General features: G+C 39.0%; 8 protein-coding genes across 8 annotated transcripts; 4 read left to right on the forward strand and 4 right to left on the reverse strand.

The window, feature by feature from the left end:
- Positions 1-95: 95 nt before the first annotated feature.
- Positions 96-1,682, forward strand: GAL1 (galactokinase; the record flags this gene model as incomplete). Its single annotated transcript, XM_018363447.1, has 1 exon — positions 96-1,682. The coding sequence occupies one exon, from the start codon at positions 96-98 to the stop codon at positions 1,680-1,682; it is 1,587 nt and encodes a 528-aa protein (XP_018223576.1).
- Positions 1,683-2,522: 840 nt separating this feature from the next.
- On the forward strand, positions 2,523-4,424 carry FUR4 (uracil permease; the record flags this gene model as incomplete). The annotated part of the gene is made up of 1 exon (XM_018363448.1): positions 2,523-4,424. The coding sequence occupies one exon, from the start codon at positions 2,523-2,525 to the stop codon at positions 4,422-4,424; it is 1,902 nt and encodes a 633-aa protein (XP_018223577.1).
- Positions 4,425-4,797: 373 nt separating this feature from the next.
- POA1 (ADP-ribose 1''-phosphate phosphatase) lies at positions 4,798-5,331 on the forward strand (the record flags this gene model as incomplete). Its single annotated transcript, XM_018363449.1, has 1 exon — positions 4,798-5,331. One exon carries the CDS (start codon positions 4,798-4,800, stop codon positions 5,329-5,331), a length of 534 nt encoding a protein of 177 aa, XP_018223578.1.
- A 218-nt stretch (positions 5,332-5,549) lies between these two features.
- CHS3 (chitin synthase CHS3) lies at positions 5,550-9,056 on the reverse strand (the record flags this gene model as incomplete). The annotated part of the gene is made up of 1 exon (XM_018363450.1): positions 5,550-9,056. The coding sequence occupies one exon, from the start codon at positions 9,054-9,056 to the stop codon at positions 5,550-5,552; it is 3,507 nt and encodes a 1,168-aa protein (XP_018223579.1).
- A 1,722-nt stretch (positions 9,057-10,778) lies between these two features.
- SCO2 (putative thioredoxin peroxidase SCO2) lies at positions 10,779-11,684 on the forward strand (the record flags this gene model as incomplete). The annotated part of the gene is made up of 1 exon (XM_018363451.1): positions 10,779-11,684. One exon carries the CDS (start codon positions 10,779-10,781, stop codon positions 11,682-11,684), a length of 906 nt encoding a protein of 301 aa, XP_018223580.1.
- A 334-nt stretch (positions 11,685-12,018) lies between these two features.
- Positions 12,019-13,203, reverse strand: OLA1 (Obg-like ATPase; the record flags this gene model as incomplete). Its single annotated transcript, XM_018363452.1, has 1 exon — positions 12,019-13,203. One exon carries the CDS (start codon positions 13,201-13,203, stop codon positions 12,019-12,021), a length of 1,185 nt encoding a protein of 394 aa, XP_018223581.1.
- A 1,850-nt stretch (positions 13,204-15,053) lies between these two features.
- On the reverse strand, positions 15,054-16,196 carry ETR1 (enoyl-[acyl-carrier-protein] reductase; the record flags this gene model as incomplete). The annotated part of the gene is made up of 1 exon (XM_018363453.1): positions 15,054-16,196. The coding sequence occupies one exon, from the start codon at positions 16,194-16,196 to the stop codon at positions 15,054-15,056; it is 1,143 nt and encodes a 380-aa protein (XP_018223582.1).
- Positions 16,197-16,608: 412 nt separating this feature from the next.
- YPK3 (putative protein kinase YPK3) lies at positions 16,609-18,171 on the reverse strand (the record flags this gene model as incomplete). Its single annotated transcript, XM_018363454.1, has 1 exon — positions 16,609-18,171. The coding sequence occupies one exon, from the start codon at positions 18,169-18,171 to the stop codon at positions 16,609-16,611; it is 1,563 nt and encodes a 520-aa protein (XP_018223583.1).
- Between the last annotated feature and the right edge of the window lie 68 nt (positions 18,172-18,239).

The raw sequence follows: 18,239 nt of genomic DNA on the forward strand, positions 1-18,239 counted from the left end.
GATTTGTTGTTTGTTTGATTTGTTACATAAATATCAAAACATCAATAACAATTATCCAACATCTCTTTATCCAAGGAAAAAAATAACAACATATAATGACGAAACCTTACTCAGAAAATGTGCCAGTCCCCGAATTCAATGCCAAAACCGAGGACCTGCCAAAACCATTGGTTGAAAAATGCCCAACTATCACTGAAAAATTTAGTAGTGCCTACGGTGCTAAACCAGATTTCATTGCCAGATCTCCAGGTAGGGTTAATTTGATCGGTGAACATATCGACTACTGTGACTTCTCCGTCTTGCCTTTAGCCATTGATGTTGATATGCTTTGCGCTGTTAAGGTCTTGGATGACAAGAATCCATCTATTACATTGACCAATGCTGATCCCAAGTTTGCTCAAAGAAAATTCGATTTGCCTTTGGACGGTTCATACGTTACGATCGACCCTTCTGTCTCAGACTGGTCCAATTATTTCAAGTGTGGTCTACATGTTGCTCACTCATTTTTGAAGAAACTTGCCCCGGAAAGGTTTGCCAACGCACCCTTAGCTGGTTTAGAGGTTTTTTGTGAAGGTGATGTTCCAACTGGCAGTGGTTTGTCTTCTTCTGCCGCTTTCATTTGTGCTGTTTCTTTAGCCGTTGTTAGAGCCAACATGGGCCCTGATTATCACATGTCTAAACAGGATTTAATGCGTATTACAGTCGTAGCAGAGCATTATGTCGGTGTTAACAATGGGGGTATGGATCAAGCTGCCTCTGTCTGCGGTGAAGAAGATCATGTTTTATACGTCGAATTCAAGCCACAATTGAAGGCCACTCCGTTCAAATTCCCACAGTTGAAAGACTATGAAGTTAGTTTTGTAATCGCTAACACCCTTGTTGTCTCCAACAAGTTCGAAACTGCTCCAACTAATTACAACCTAAGAGTGGTAGAAGTTACTACAGCTGCCAACGTCTTAGCCGCTAAATATGGCGTTGTCTTGCCTTCTGAAAAAGAAGGATCAAGTTTGAATAAAGGTAATTTGAGAGATTTTATGAACGCCTATTATGCTAGATACCACAACGTCTCTGCACCATGGAATGGTGATATTGAAACCGGCATCGAACGTTTGACAAAGATGCTTGAGTTAGTCGAAGAGTCTTTGACCGGTAAGAAGAATGGTTTTAGCGTCGATGATGCCGCCCAAGCTTTAAACTGTTCTCGTGAAGAGTTTACAAAGGATTACTTGACAACATTCCCAGTCAGATTCCAAGTCTTAAAGCTATACCAAAGAGCCAAACATGTTTACTCTGAATCTTTAAGAGTATTGAGAGCTTTAAAATTAATGACTACCGCAAAGTTCGCCACTGATGAAGATTTTTTCAAGCAGTTCGGTGCTTTAATGAACGAGTCTCAAGCTTCCTGTGACAAACTTTACGAATGTTCCTGCTCAGAGACTGACACAATTTGTTCCATCGCTTTAGCGAATGGGTCTTACGGTTCTCGTTTGACTGGTGCCGGTTGGGGTGGTTGCACCGTTCACTTGGTTCCAGGTGGGCCAAACGGTAATGTAGAGAAAGTGAAGAAGGCTCTCGTCAACGAATTTTACAAGGTTAAATATCCCAACATTACTGACGCTGAGTTGGAAGACGCTATAATCGTCTCTAAACCAGCCTTGGGTAGTTGTTTGTATGAATTATAAATTCCGCTTATTGATTATACTGAAATAAAATTTCTATTCTTCCCTACTCATGCATGATACTTGCAACACAAGAAAGTACATAATAATGATAAATCATAAGACATAGTTTGTATATGTACGCTACTATATAACGAACGATTTTACGATATTTTTTTTTTTTTTTTTGAAGTTCTTTAATTAACGATAGATTTTATGAGGACAAGACGACCCACTTGACATGTTAGCGCGTTACATCCTCTTGAAACTAAAACCTTAGCTAACGGTGAACGCCTTTATATTTACATGGTAATTGAAATTGCAATCTTAACAGTGAACACCGAACTTTGCGCAGAGTTCTTGGCATAGTAAACTCACGAGATCCAGTATGCTAAAAGCGCTGTTTTAGGACTTTATTTATCTTTTGAGGACCCTGCGAGAACCCTTTGTTCTGGTGATTATTTTTGTACCCCATTTAGGACAATGTCGTTTAATAGCGGAGCGGAAAAAGGAAAGACAAAAAGTTTCACTACTGGAGATAAGGCGAAAACGGCCTTTCATCGATTTTTCGTCCCGAAAATATCTTACAATCACATCTGCAGGAAATTCTCGGATGAAAAGTTTTTCGATTAGGCAAGGACAAAACTGGGACAAATCGTAGAGTCTATAGAATAACCATTTGACTCAGCATCACTTTTCCTTAGCTTATTGTTTTTAAATACTTTCCATAGTTCAATATTGATTCACTGTACTTTTCAATATAGTCTTGTTTTATATTTCAGTTCTAGGAAGCCGCATACCTCGAAGAGAAAACCTTTCGGTTCGAAGACGCCCTTCTACTTATAGCAAGGATATAGCCAAGAAATGCCGGACGATTTATCATTACACTTGAGTGGCTCTTCAAAAAGACTAAATTCTCGCCAACCTGGACAGTCTCCCAATGGGGACTTTGCACCAAATGGTATGGATTTGGAAAAAGAATATAAAACATCTCAAAGCAATGTAACTACCGAGGTTTACGAGGCATCGAGCTTAGAAGAAAAGACAAGTTCAAAAAAACCACAATACAGTTCCTTTTGGAAAAAGCTGTACTATGAGCATCTGGTCGTTGACAAATCAATTCTGGGAGTATCTGTTCTAGACTCTTTTATGTACAACCAGGACTTGAAACCCGTTGAAAAAGAAAGGCGGGTTTGGTCCTGGTATAACTTTTGTTACTTCTGGCTTGCAGAATGCTTCAACATCAACACCTGGCAAATTGCTGCTACCGGTTTACAACTGGGTTTGAACTGGTGGCAATGTTGGATAACAATTTGGATTGGTTATGGGTTTGTTGGTGCTTTTGTCGTTTTGGCTTCCAGAGTCGGTACCGCCTACCATTTATCCTTCCCCATATCATCTAGGGCATCCTTCGGAATTTTTTTCTCCTTATGGCCTATTATTAACAGAGTAGTCATGGCCATTGTGTGGTATAGTGTCCAAGCTTATATTGCAGCAACCCCGGTGTCTTTGATGCTGAAATCCATCTTTGGTAAAAACTTACAAGACAGAATACCAGATCACTTTGGTTCTCCAAATGCTACCACTTACGAGTTTATGTGTTTTTTCATCTTTTGGGTTGCCAGTCTTCCATTTTTGTTAGTACCACCTCATAAAATTAGACACTTGTTTACTGTGAAAGCAGTCTTAGTTCCATTCGCTTCATTTGGGTTTTTAATTTGGGCCATTAGAAAGGCCCATGGGCGCATCGCCTTAGGGTCTTTGACTGATGTGCAACCTCATGGCTCTGCATTTTCGTGGGCATTTTTAAGATCTCTAATGGGCTGTATGGCTAATTTCTCAACAATGGTCATTAATGCCCCAGATTTTTCAAGATTTTCAAAAAGCCGTAACTCTGCTCTGTGGTCCCAACTAGTGTGTATTCCATTTTTGTTTTCCATTACTTGTTTGATTGGTATCTTAGTTACTGCGGCCGGTTACGAAATATATGGCGTCAATTATTGGTCACCACTGGATGTGTTAGAGAAGTTTTTACAAACCAGCTATAACAAAGGCACAAGAGCGGGTGTCTTTCTGATTTCCTTTGTCTTTGCGGTGGCCCAATTGGGTACTAACATATCTGCAAACTCCTTATCATGTGGGACTGATATGTCTGCTATTTTCCCCAAATTTATTAATATTAAACGTGGTTCATTATTCTGTGCCGCTATGGCGTTGTGCATCTGTCCGTGGAATTTAATGGCGACATCGAGTAAGTTTACAATGGCCTTGTCCGCATATGCCATCTTTTTATCCAGTATTGCCGGTGTTGTTTGCTCGGACTACTTTGTTGTTAGAAGAGGCTACATCAAGCTAACACACATTTACTCCCATCAGAAAGGTTCTTTCTATATGTATGGGAATAGATTTGGTATTAACTGGAGAGCTTTGGCTGCTTATTTGTGTGGTATAGCTCCTTGTTTGCCTGGTTTTATCGCCGAAGTTGGTGCGCCAGCTATAAGTGTCTCAGATGGCGCTATGAAACTATACTACTTAAGTTATTGGGTGGGATACGGCTTAAGTTTTTCAACTTATACTGCATTGTGTTATTTCTTTCCTGTTCCCGGATGCCCAGTCAACAACATTTTAAGGGACAAGGGCTGGTTCCAAAGGTGGGCCAACGTTGATGATTTTGAAGAAGAGTGGAAAGAGACAATAGAGAGAAATGACTTGGACGATGACGAGATCAGCGTCTATGAACATGAAGGCGAAAAGACATTCATTTAAAGTCCTGCATATACACACAACACTCCTTGCATCGATTTAAAAATCATCCCTATGTATTATGATAATATCTTACCTCTTCTTTAAACAGCTTATTTTTATTTACATTTACATTTGTGCATTCAATTACCATTGAACATTAATATTTACAATATATTCAATTGCATTTTCATTTAATTTTCTGTTCGTCTTATCGTTTAGTGTCTTGTTTCTTTTTGTTTTCAAGTGAAAAAGGCATTCGTGATATTTGTCATATATAACCATTGCATCTTTTTGGAACGCTGTAAACCAAAATAAAAGAACGAGCCTCCCCTTGCAAGAGTATAAACCCACCTGGGCCTTTTTCTAAAATTATTACAACGTCCCCTTTGAAGTTATGTCAAATATTACTTATGTCAAAGGTAACATCCTAAAAGCAGCTACGCGTCCTAGGATCCTTATTCACTCTTGCAATTGCAACGGCTCCTGGGGCGGTGGGATTGCTTACCAACTTGCTTTGAATTATCCAAAAGCAGAGGAAGATTACATCAAAGTATGCGATGAAAATGGCTCTGCTTTATTGGGCAAGTGCGTATTACTTCCTAGTTACAAAGACTCGGATCTATTAATTTGCTGTCTGTTCACATCATCGTTTGGTGGTTCAAGTCATGCGGGAAAGCAAAGCATTCTAGAGTATACAAAACTGTCTCTAGATAAATTGAGGGCCTTTAGGGCAGCGGAAGGCAAAACTAAATTAAGGGATGACATAATTAACACTTACGTTGATGATCATATCAAATACCCAATAGAAGAATATAAGCTGGAAATGCCACAAATTAACAGCGGTATATTTGGTGTTCCTTGGAAAGAAACAGAACACGTTTTGGAAGAATTCAGTGATAGTATGGATTTTACGGTATACCAACTGTAGCCGCTTTGGACAGTGAATGTACATGTAGGCAGATCCGTCGTACCACCTTTATCGAGTTCACTGTACCATTCATATTTGCTTTTATATTAGAGGTTAGTAACCTCATTAGTTTAAAAATTAGTTATATTATGTTTTTAATATATACTTTTCGAATAAATAAATTATAGTTATCCAAAAATCAATTTGTAAGTATCACAGTAAAATCCTTTTTTTACTGTCTATGCAATCAAGGAGCCAGCTTCCTCCTTTCGGCTGAGAATCTCTTCTCTTTCAAATTCTCGCCAAGTCCTCATTTTAATCTTCGAGTGATCGAATTCACCTTCATTTTCGTCTTGTGCTTTCTTATTCCCACCAGCGATGGTTCTTGTATCACCCCATGAGAAATCGTCGAATTTCCAATACGCATATGAAGGTAGCAAAAAATTCCAAATAGGTAAAGCACAAATATACACGCACATCCACCCTAGGTACGACCATCTTGTAGCAGTGACAACGACAATCAAACCGGGCAAACCAAGGATAATCGCTAGTAAGACTAGAGTAATGATAGGAGTAGGTCTAGAGACAATGGCAAAAATGACGACGTAAATTGTAAAGCAAATAGCTAAAGGCAGCACCAAAGTACCAATCAATTCAATCCCGATCACAAATTGCATCGAAAAACAAAAAGTACCACATAAATCTCTAATCAAAACCAACTCAAAAAGGTTGTGCACGGTGGAGTTGATCCATCTACGGCGTTGAGAAAGTAGAACCTTGAATTCATCAGGAGCAATAGTTTTACACGCAGCTTTTGGAACAAACACTTGCTTTCTCTTGGGGAAAGTCCTCAACATCAAAGATGATAAAAATCTATCTTCACCTAGTAATAATAAGTTTTTTTTGTGTAGAGTGTTGGTAACATTATCAGAATATCTCTCAACAATATCTGGGTTTGCCAATACAGGGACCCAATAACCATCTGAACCTTTAGGAGATTTAATACGATACATTGAAAAACAACCAGGCAAACAAGTCACCGAACCAAAGACAGATTCAAATGCCTTAGCTTGATGATGCGATATATAATATTCAAAAACCTGAATTGCGGTTACCCAAGACTGCGCCTTATTAGCAATCTTCGTCTCACCGCAGAGGCCCATTATTAACGGATCTTTAACCATTTCGGCAACCATGTGAGTCACAGCATCGGGAAAGACTTTGGTATCAGCATCAACCATAAGCACTGTTTCATAAAAGTCGGCCATTAACCCTGTAATCTGCCAGATATTTTTTAAAAGCTGGAATTCCAATTGTGTCATTCTTTCATCAAATGTAATCTTTTCTAAAAACGACATTAAAATAATCTGAGAATCACGCTTACCTCTATTACCAGGTTTGGCGGACCCTTGTTCTGCCGGAGTACCACATTTCACGATTGTGATCATAGGAACACGTTGCTGATTTTCCGGTGAAACAGTGGAATCGTTATATTTGTAAAATCCCGCATAAATTTTGGCCATATTGTGTCTCTTAGAACCGGAAGCAACAGCCACATACGAGTAGGGCTCAACTTCGTCCGGTGGAGTGACAAAGTCATCCATCATTCCTAATGCTATCTCTGGGGTAGTCTTATCATTGCCCGAACCCTTAATCAAACCATCACAAACAACCATCAATAATTTATGAGAATTGGGATAGTCAGTAGTAGACAAAGAATCTAGAGTCGTTCTCAGACCTTCCTCATCTTCTGAATAACATGTCACAAAGCAAATGGTATGAATTAATGGATACCCGTATGGCATGAAGTCCATTGGTGGTTGTTGAACAATATCCGGGTGTATAATCGTTGAATCAAGACTTTGAATTAGCGATGTTCCTGGTACAGGAGATGAAGTAGCTTTGTTCCAAAACATGGAAGATGTGGGTAACAGAGTGGAGGGATTACGAGAATGTGTGGCTTTATTTGCAGTAGACAATTTCCAGGCATTTTGCGTAGTCATTGTTGTCATTCCTCTGAATGAACCAGACGATTGTAACGAGCTGCTCATTGGGGTGTTCAAGTCTATTACAGATTCATTCAGTTGGAGCATTTTAGAACTGTGCTTTTTCAACAAGTCAAAAGTTGAAGCACGCTTGTGCATCAATGACTTTTTAGAGTATTTCATCGGCCTCAAATGAGGATCGACTTCCTTTAAGGGAGCTTGTGTTTGAATATTATTAGACCAGTCCTCAATGTCGTTTGTATGTTTATCCATTGTTTTATTATCCACAATGTATGCACCTTGTTTCCTAGCCACAGTCCAACGGAAGTAGCAGGCAATTAGAAATTTGATTATCACCACTGAAAGGATGAACACTAGAGAAACATACAGGACAACATCAGACGCAATACAACCAACAGTTTTAGAATCCACTTCACCAACTTTGATAATTTCACTTAAACATCTAGCAACTTTTCTTTCGTGTCCATTGGATAAGATCAATGAGAGATCATAACCTTGTAAATTTGAAGTTTTCAGGTCATCAAATACAATGGGGTAGTCGAGCTCATCCTTTTCCAACCAGTCAAGAATATCTAGATCTAAAACGTCACCGTTGTAAACAATTAGATTTCTTGAGGAGTTCTTTATACCATCCCAAGTGAAGTAAACGTCTGCCTTTGACTTCAAACCATAAAAGGAATCTCTATCATCTTTAGAAGTATGGCAATTCCACCCTGCGTAGTTTTCGACTGTAAAATTTGGTTTTGAGGAGCCATCTTGATTTTTCAACCTACATGGGAAATACCATGCTAAATTATTGTCGTCATCATGAGGAATAGAAGAGTTGCTCTTTGGGGTTATAAGATCGTGACAGTTACCATTAACATTTTGAAACAAAAATGAGGCGTCTTTACCAGCATCCGACCAAGGCCCATATAGGGTATTCGAGTCCACTTCAACGTCCTGTATACCAGAACGCGAAGAAGTGTTCAGATCGTACGCCTTACCGTTAATGACCACGAATTCCGTAGATACTTCGTTGTTTTTCAAACGTAACTTAGAGCTGCTACAAACTGTCTTGGTAAAACCAAAAGTCACAAAGGCAACGATTGCACCAATGTACAAAATGACAGAGATCAAGGCAACTTTCTCCCTCCATGCCATCTGTCTTTCCTTTTTGGGCATTCCACACAAGGAAAGAATAGGAGCAGGTGCCCAAAATGTAATAAAATAACAATACATCTGCCAAAATGACAATGAATCGTCCGTATCTTTCCTTAACGGTTTTATAGGCTTTTTTACAGGCCGCATGGAGCTTTCTTCGAAATTATCGACTTCATATTCTTCGCCATCTTTGCCAAACTCATCATCAACCTCACCTTCATCACTGATTTTGACTGAATCTTTCCTTTCAGTAGTGTTCATGTCTTGTAACGGGTAGCCATCCATTTCGTGGCCGCTGACTTTGCTTCTCACTGATCCTTTAGAGCGCAGCGAGCCGCCTCGACGGATCGTATTCGGATCGACACCGGTACTTGATGGCAACACATTCAAATGGTTCATCTGTTCCTGTGTCTTTTGCGCATAATAAAAATGCGGATTGTCAGGATTGTTCAGTCGACTTCTTTCAGGCCGCACTAAAGAACCTTGTCTATGAGGTGCTCCCGAACCGACACTGTGTCTGGATCTAAGCAAAGATTCCTCGTCTTGGTTAGGGTTTAGATAGTAATCATCGGAATCATCTCCTGTCAAGCCGGTCATCCTGGTTTTCCTTCCTACAGAAACTTTGAGCAGGACCTATGCAGAAAAGGAAAAAACACCAAAAACACTTGAAAAATCGCAAATCGGTAACCGTTTATATGCGTCTACCAAAGTGTGCTTTCTGTTAAGATTTACTAAAAGTTGAAATGTTGAAGCTTAAACATAAATCTGAAACACAGGAAAGAATATTTTTGGATTTCTATTTTTATGCTCATTTCTTATTTCATTTTTGATTTTTTTTTTCGAGCTCTGCCTGCGTAAACTGCAATAACGCGTTTTACCCAAATGGGCAACCAAACAGGGTCACATGCAAGGGAGGTGCCAGGACAAGGATGCAGTACAACATGAACCCTGTTCGTCAAGTGCCCGTTCGAGGCGTCCCTGTGTACCAAGAACTACCCAGATCGGGAATAAATCATGGTATTTTTAATTCTTGTGTACTCGTATGTAGGGAAAATACTTCCAAGAAGGCTATAAAGTGAGCTGCTGCAAGTACTTTTAAATTTCTGCGTGGCAACTGCTTTCGCCAATAGTGCTACACGAGATCTTGTCTTCTGAGCTGTGCCCAGCGACGTACAGTACTGTCCTCATGGGGTGTCTTAACTACGGTATGGCCGTCGTTTCTGTAGTATGGCATCGGGTTCTCAGATCCAGAAAAAGAAACGCGAGGACGCAATATAAGAGCTTTGTGACGCAGCTCATGGGAGGAAATATACACATAAAAAACAGGTTTTAGTAGTGTTTCTGCACTGCCGCATCCCGCTTGCTTTCGTTCGTTGCCGCTATTGCCATTTCTGAAAGTAGAATCAATTGTGCGTGTCAAAAACTCGTTCCGCAGATAGCGTTGTGATCCATTAGCAATGACGGTTCGGGTGGACCTGGGCTTAAGGGTCTTGCTGTTACGTAGAGCTTATTAGACCCAGCGCGAAAGTTCTGTTTTGGGAGTAAGGCCTTCCTAGAAGATGAATGAACGCATTCATCACCTCGGATCGATCGTGCTTTTGCACAATCCTGAGTAAATGAGCACCGGCCTTATTTACATGCTTTGTTAGTGGAAGCTTGCGCTCGGAGTTTTGGCTCTTGAAACACCATGAAGTGTATAAATGCCCTTCTTGGCGGAGTTTTTCTACTGACTTCCAGCTTTCACCCCCCACTCCAGGTTCTTGCTCGTACTGCGTGTGATGTGCCTACTGCCTTTCACGCTGTTATTAAGAATGCTTCATCCCCCAGCAGTCATGAGGAACAAATGACCTGGGAAATTGTGCAAGTTTTTTTACAGTGCCAGCGGAATGTCTTGGTATCTCAAGATGCAAAGTTTAAAAGAACTTTGATGCTATATACTGGGTCTTGCAAGGAAGTCATCAAAAAAACCGCGATCCACGTCAACTTGAACTTCTAACCTTGGCTAATCATTAGGAAGTCACCCTTGATGGAAACTACGGTAACTAACAGAAGTAAGCTATTGTAGCCAAGAGCCACATTAGTCTGGCGAAAAAATTGAGACTGCCCATTGTTTGATTTTTTTTTGCTGATCCTCGCTATTTTTAGGGATAAAAAAAAAGTAAAATTACGAAAGGCCTGAACTTCGAGGAATCCTTAGATAATAGGTAATGATTACTAAACAAATCTGCAATATATCTATCGATAACCGTTCATAGTGTCCCAGCTTGCCGTATTTGTGCAATATTATAACCTGGAAAAAGCTAGGGTAGGAAAGACAAAATGTTTAATGGTTCAATAAAGTATATGAATCGTTGCTTATGTAGACAGGCGAATGTTTCAATGCGAAGAACTTTCTATCATAAAAGCGTATACCAAAGGTTTTTCTCAACAAGAAACAGTTTGAAAAATGTTAATGGCGAAAAACCTGGTACGAAAAAACCATTGAATAGGTTACAACTAGGTGATGAAATTGATGAAACGGAACCTGTCAGAACAAAATTTTTCCAATTTTCCGGATGGAAGTCCACCCTTATCTGTTGTGGTTTAGGTGCTGCGATATATACTTACATATCAAAAAAGAGACGTTTGCTGGAAACAGAAAAGGAAGCAAACGCTAACAGAGCTTACGGCTCAGTAGCGCTCGGAGGGCCTTTCAGTTTAATAGATTTTAATGGTCAACCCTTCACTGAGAAGAATTTAAAGGGTAAGTTTTCCATTCTATATTTTGGTTTTAGTAATTGCCCCGACGTTTGTCCAGAAGAGCTGGATAGATTAACCTATTGGATTTCTGAATTAAATGACAAAGATAACGTAAAAATACAGCCATTGTTCATCTCGTGCGATCCGGCAAGAGATTCTCCCGAAGTCTTAAAAGAGTACTTGAGTGATTTCCATCCTGCTATTATTGGTTTGACTGGAACATATGATGAAGTGAAAAGCGTATGTAAAAAATACAAGGTATATTTTTCTACTCCTCGTGATGCCAAGCCTGACCAAGACTACTTAGTAGACCATTCAATTTTTTTTTATTTAATTGATCCCGAGGGTCAGTTCATTGATGCATTGGGCAGGAACTACGATGACCAATCCGGTCTAGAAAAGATTCGTGAACAAATTGAAGCTTATGTGCCAAAAAAAGAACGAGAGCGTAGGTTGACTAAATGGTACTCTTTCATCTTTAAATGAGCAAAAAAAGGCAAACGAAAACATAGTGGAATAGTGTACTCATAGGCTATTCATTTGACTGTTGCTCTGTAAATAAAAATTCAAATGGTTTTCAGTTTGAGTTATCAATTAGATTTTAGAGGCGTAAACGCACCGGAATAACATACATACATACGAACATACATACATACGAACATACAAACATACACACACTCTAATGTCGTTACGCTCGTAGAATATGGTTTTTCGTTCTTCCTTTTTCATTCGAGAAAATCATATAAAATATATTTCATGATAATATATATTAGGAAACTAAACCAAATAAAAAATGAAAATTAGTTATACTTTATAAAAATCAATTCTTACCAGCACCGGATCTGAAGTAAATAACGTCACCGTCTTCGACAACGTATTCCTTACCCTTTTGCATCAACTTACCAGCGGCTTTGATGGCAGCGTCGTCCTTGTATTCAAGGATATCTTCACACTTCATAACTTGGGCCAAAATAAAGGTATTCATTAAGTCATTGTGAATGACACCGGCTGCTTGTGGGGCCTTGGTACCCCTTCTAATAGTCCATTCACGAACTTCATCTGGACCACAGGTAAAGAAAGAAATCAAATCTAGCTTCTTTCTCATGGTGGTGATGATCTTTGGTAAGGCTGATTGAGTATTTAGGGTCTTCAATTCTTCTTCAGCTTCCTCTTCAGACATGTGGGAAAGTCTTTCTTCTAAAGGAACACTGAATGGAATAATCAAATCACCTGGGGAGTACTTGTCTATCCATTCCTTGATTCTTAGAAGATGCTTGTTCTTCTTTCTGATGTAGTCTCTTTCGGACAAGTTGATCAAATAGATACATGGCTTAGCGGTTAATAAGAACATAGAGTTAATGATTTCGACTTCCTTTGGAGTCCAGGATTGGTTAGCAACTCTTTGGCCGGATTTCAACAATTCAATAATTCTGGTGATCAAATCCATTTCTTCCTTCTTTTGCTTGACTTCCAAAGATTGACCACCTCTCTTGGCAATTTTTTCAGCACCATCAAGTGCCTTTTCTGAAAATTCAATATCCTTTAGTCTCAATTCTTCGTTAATAATTTCCAAATCACGAACTGGATCAACATCACCTTCAATATGGATAATTTCAGCATCGTCGAAACAACGAACGACTTGATAAATGGAATCAACTGATCTAATGTGAGATAAGAAAGCGTTACCCAAACCTTCACCGGCAGAAGCACCCTTAGTCAAACCAGCAATATCGTAAACTGTTAAATGGGCTGGGACCGCAGAAGCTGTTTTGTTGTAGACTGCACACAACTGGTCAAATCTTGTAGATGGAACAGTAACACGAGCTTCTTCTGGGTCAATGGTAGCGAATGGATAGTTGGCTGGGTTACCCAATGGACATCTGGTGATGGCTTGGAAGAAGGTAGACTTACCAACATTAGCCAAACCGACAATACCGGCTTTCAAGTTGTTACCAGGACGACCTAATAAGATCTTTTTTTCTTCGACTTGCTTCTTTGGAGGCATGTTTTACAATATTACTTATTTGTTTGTTTCTACAGGTACTAGAAGTAATACTAAAAGCTAAAAAATAAGAAATAAAAACAACTAGCAACTATTTATCAATTGAATGAACTACTAAAAATCGATTTCTCTCAAAAAAGTGAGAAAAGAAGACTAAGTTTAACCTTTATTGTCTCCTTCCGCTTGAATCCTAATGCTGCTGGGATGGCCCTTGAAAATTTTTTTTTCAAAGACAAAAGAATTTTCGAGAAAAAAATAAAAATTGCGTCATCATTTATTACGGTACATCACATGACCCGTAAAGACCGCTTTTCGGTAGTTTTCCTTCACTATCAGTGCAACCAGTACAAGTTAACTTGATGGCATACGTCAATTGTGGGACATACATGTTTTAGTTTCTTTAGTCCATGCACAGTAGTGAAAGATGTTCCTTCGCAGATTTCGTTGTTTTTCAGTAGATCCTCTTCCTGCGGGAATTGTTAGGTTGACATAAGTTGCGCGCCATTTTCAAAGGCCATTCCAGGAAATAAGGTTGAGTTTTACGTAATCTATTGTTTGTTATAGTTGACGTAATAGCCGTATATAAAACAAATCCCTATTAAAACATTTAGGAAATTGGCTCTTGCCCTTTAGAGACGTCGAGAGCTCCGAGAAATTGAGCTTTGTACAGAGTAAGGTGTGAAACGTATATTCATAATGGGTTAACAGTCACAATAGAGATTTCCTGGCATTGTTGTGATTGGACTACCTTGGACACACTAGATGTCTTTATCAACCAGGCTACCATTCAACACTAAATCACGGAGAAATTCCTAAGAAGTAACTGGGGGTAAATTATGAATCCGTACATACTACGCATATGTTTTTATTATCTGCCAATTAAAAGCTACGTGTCCGTGAGAAACTGACAGATACAGTGGCGATGACCTTCCCATTGAATACAGTGAGTATGACGGCTGCAATGTCAACCATTCGGTATTGTTACGATCCATTTTATTAAACCGGGCCTCTTCATACAATTAGTCTTGATATTATCCACTAAATATTTTGGGATTGACTCCACCCTATGGACTCGCTGGCACATTGGAAAAGAAATGCTTCTTTCATTATCCATTGCTCCAAAGGCTTCACTGATTTCTATTTCAGTCTTTCATAAACAAAACCAACGTCATATTTCGACTGTGAAAATTAGTGGTAGAAGAACATATATACACTCAAGAGCCAAACAGACACGTTTCTTTTTGCTTGAATAAAAAGTTTTTTGAGAAGTGGATTGGCCAAATAATGCTATATTTGAAGATTTGGTCTCACAGAGTAGTGATTTGTCATTATTTGGACCATACTGTTCACTGATCTTTTCGGAATTTCAAGGGATTCTCTTTATCATTGTCGCAATTTGTGTTAGCGACTACTTGTGTGCTATGAATTTTTAGGTACTTACCACGGCTGATCTCGGTTTTGTGGTTCAGCAGATCGACCTCCCATTCATAAACTTGGATATATAATAGTCATGCAAGTCACAAAACTGCGCTTTCAGAAAATCACATTATTGAGGAAAGCGATCGAAAATTCGATGCCGGCTAAAAGGCGTCTTGATTTTAGAGCTTAACTTAATGCAATAGGATCCATGTGCCCTGCAATTAGGTAGAAACGCCCAAATACACGTAGACATATATATCGGAGCAGGAGTAGTTTTCTTTTGTGTCCATAAGAAAACAAAATATCTCCAAATTTTAGCTAATTGCACATGTATTTAGTTTTTTTTTGGTATTTATTATATAGCATAGTTAGTGTCGTCAAAATGAATATTATCTTTGATAGTTACGTCTTATCATTTAATGTGGCAGTATCACTTACCATTCCAAAACAATCAATTTTTTCTTCCCCTTGTCGGTTATACCCTTTTTAACTATATCCAATAATTGTTCATCAGTCATTGTATTAATATTCCAAGTCAAGGTTTGGATTTCGTCCTTTGGAGAAATAATTTTGCCTTCATTGTACAATTTGATGAAATCGTTTATAGTGTCAATTTTAGATTGAGGGTTTTCTTTGTTCTTTTCAGTGACCCAGTAACCCTTGGAAGTCAAGCCTTTGAAGATATGTAATGACGTTGGTAAAGTGACAGGCTGTTTTGACATTCCACCATAAGTGAGCATCAAAGCGTTTTTCTCCAGCTTACGAGCAATTGAAGCACTGGATTTGCCTCCGACAGAATTTAAAGCTAGTTTTACTCTTGCGTTTTCTCCCAAAACCTTGGACAAAACTTCTTTAGCAAATGCCTTGTCATTGTTTTGCGATTCAGAAATGACTTTGGTAGCACCATATTTATCCTCCAATACTTTGGCTACCTCGTCGAAATTGTCACGGTCACGAATGACACTGAGGGTCTTTATTCCTTTAGCCTTTGCCACTTGTGAGACGATCTTTGAAACACCGGATGTACCTGCATTTTGGATTATCCACTCATTACCACCCTTGTTCSAGTCAATAAAATCCGAAACCAGTTGGAAACCGGTGCACCCATTAACWGAGACAGTAGCAGCAGAAAACAAATCCAAATCATTCACTTTGATCAATTCAGAACTATCAGAGAAGACTCTGTAATTCGACCAGGTTCCCTGGTTTGCCTGAAGTGGGATAACACGGTCACCCAACTTCAATCCACCCTTGGAACTATCCAAAGGTAAAGAGACAACCTCAAACACACCTTCGTTGCCAGCGATAGCGGCCGGCTCATCTGTAGAGTAATCGAATGTCTTTTCAGGACGAGATGGATACACGCCCTGCAACTGGTTGATATCCGAGGGGTTTATAGGAAAAGCCAAAGTTTTTAGCACAATTGATTGGGACAAATCTTGTTTGGGGGTATAGTTCTTAACCGACAAGACTTTCGTGCAGTCCTCCACTTCATGAGTAGAGTAAATGATTGATTTGAACTGTTTGGGAATCTGATGACCTGAGGACGACATAAAGCGCTTTAACGTTGGTAGCATATTATTGAGATCGGAAGCAATTGCGAGAGTATGAGCCTACTTCAACAAAGACAAATGTTTAGTTTTTTATGTGCTTTGTATACATGCTCTTCCCCTGAGCAGGTCTTTCTACCCTTGGACCAAGATTACTCTTGAAAGGTGAAAAAAAAAAGCTCCGGCGGGGTTCAATTATCAACACCATACACATGACACATGATATCGCTGATTGGCTCTGGACAAGAAATCCTTCATACGGCAGCTTTTAATATTATTACATACATTATATATTAAAAATGTGTTCTTATAAAATTATATAAGCAAAACGAAAGCATATATGTATTGGCACATATCCTTAAAACGACAAAGAGCAAAAGAAGTAAAGTTAGTACAGTCCCGAAAGTTTTTTTCCCTTAATATATCTATTTTTTATTTTTTAAAAGTATTTCTCCAAATAGCTACCACTTGCCTTATAACTAAACCCCTTGAACATATCTGGAGACTTGCTCACCGAGCTGATATTAATCGGTTTGCTGTCAGCATAATTCTCTTCATATGACATCGAGGTGAACTCTGTGTCAAAATTTTCTGCTAGTTCTAGATTTGTAATGATGGGGACAATGGGCCCCAGAGTAGTTTTTTGTGATTGTCCGGATTCTAGTAGTTTCCAGTCTATTTTCCTAAAGATAAAATGGTCTGTGAAGGGGCTTGTTCTAACACTCCCTGATTTTTTCTTCTTGGATTTAGTTGTTTTGTTATTCGTCTCAATTTTGGCCCAGTATTTATCAACATTCCACCTCTTAGTGGTTTCCTTTTTCAACAGTGCATTTAACATATCTTTCATTCCTTCGCTTAAATAGAAAGGGATTTTTGGGCCTTGCTTATTTTGTTGGATTTTATTAATAATCACCTTGTGATTATTACCTGTGTATGGAGGCTTTCCGACTAGCATATCATATAACAGACATCCCAGGGAATACCAGTCGCAGTTTTGAGTATATGCTTGGCCCGATAATATCTCAGGAGCACAATATTCCGGAGTACCGATAATTGAGTGTAAGGTATTGACGTTTTCTGGATCCTCCTCACTAGTCATGGAATCATTGGCACTTTTCTTACTGAGGCCAAAATCTGTTAACACCAAATGGCCATTTTGATTTAATAGGCAATTTTCGGGTTTCAGGTCTCTATAAACAACACCTTTAGTGTGCAGAAATCTCAAAGCACAACTGATCTCAGCCGCGTAGAACGACACTGTCGTTTCATCTAGAGTTCCATGTTCTTTTAAATGGTAAAATAGTTCACCTCCGGGAATATATTGTAACAATAAATATAGTTTGGAGTTATCGTGGAAAGAATAAAATAATTTAACAATGTTGGGATGTTCTATTTCAGATAAAATGGACCGTTCGGCAAAAGTTCTCTCCAGCCTCTTTGATAATCCGTTATCGTTGTCGTTGTTACCAGCACTATTATTTTCTTCATTTTCTTTATTGGAATCTGTTATTGTAGGAGAAATCAAAATTTCAGCTTTCTGTAGTTGCTTCATCGCATAGAGTTTGGATGTATTTGTGTCCTTGACAAGAATAACTTTACCATAAGCACCTTGGCCTAATACTCTTACAGGTTTAAAATCATGTAAATTTCTTGACACTTCATTTTCGTTAATATTAGGAGAAATCATATTCTGTGGTGTAATAGATAATTTGTGCATTCCATTTGGCGTGCCGTCTGAACCTGTGATGGAAAACCTTCTTGTATGAGGTGGGGTGAGAATGGGGAACTTGGAATAAGCAGAAGACCTCCTCCTCATTTTATGGGTAGAACCGCTGAACGGAATGGAGTTTGAATGGACGCTGAGATGATTATTATCATCCCCGTCTGCGATGGCGCTGCTGTCATTATCATCATATAACGCTGTCGGATAATCTATTCTCATCTCATTCTTCTTGTCATCTAGTGACATACGATGAAGTTCCTCATCCAATGAAAAAATCATCCTAGCTATTCTTGACGCTGTACTCCGTTATCTCAATTGTTAGCAGACTTATCCATGGGGTTGCTCCA

This window comes from Saccharomyces eubayanus, chromosome II (genome assembly GCF_001298625.1).
Source record: "Saccharomyces eubayanus strain FM1318 chromosome II, whole genome shotgun sequence".
NCBI classification, from domain to species: domain Eukaryota; kingdom Fungi; phylum Ascomycota; class Saccharomycetes; order Saccharomycetales; family Saccharomycetaceae; genus Saccharomyces; species Saccharomyces eubayanus.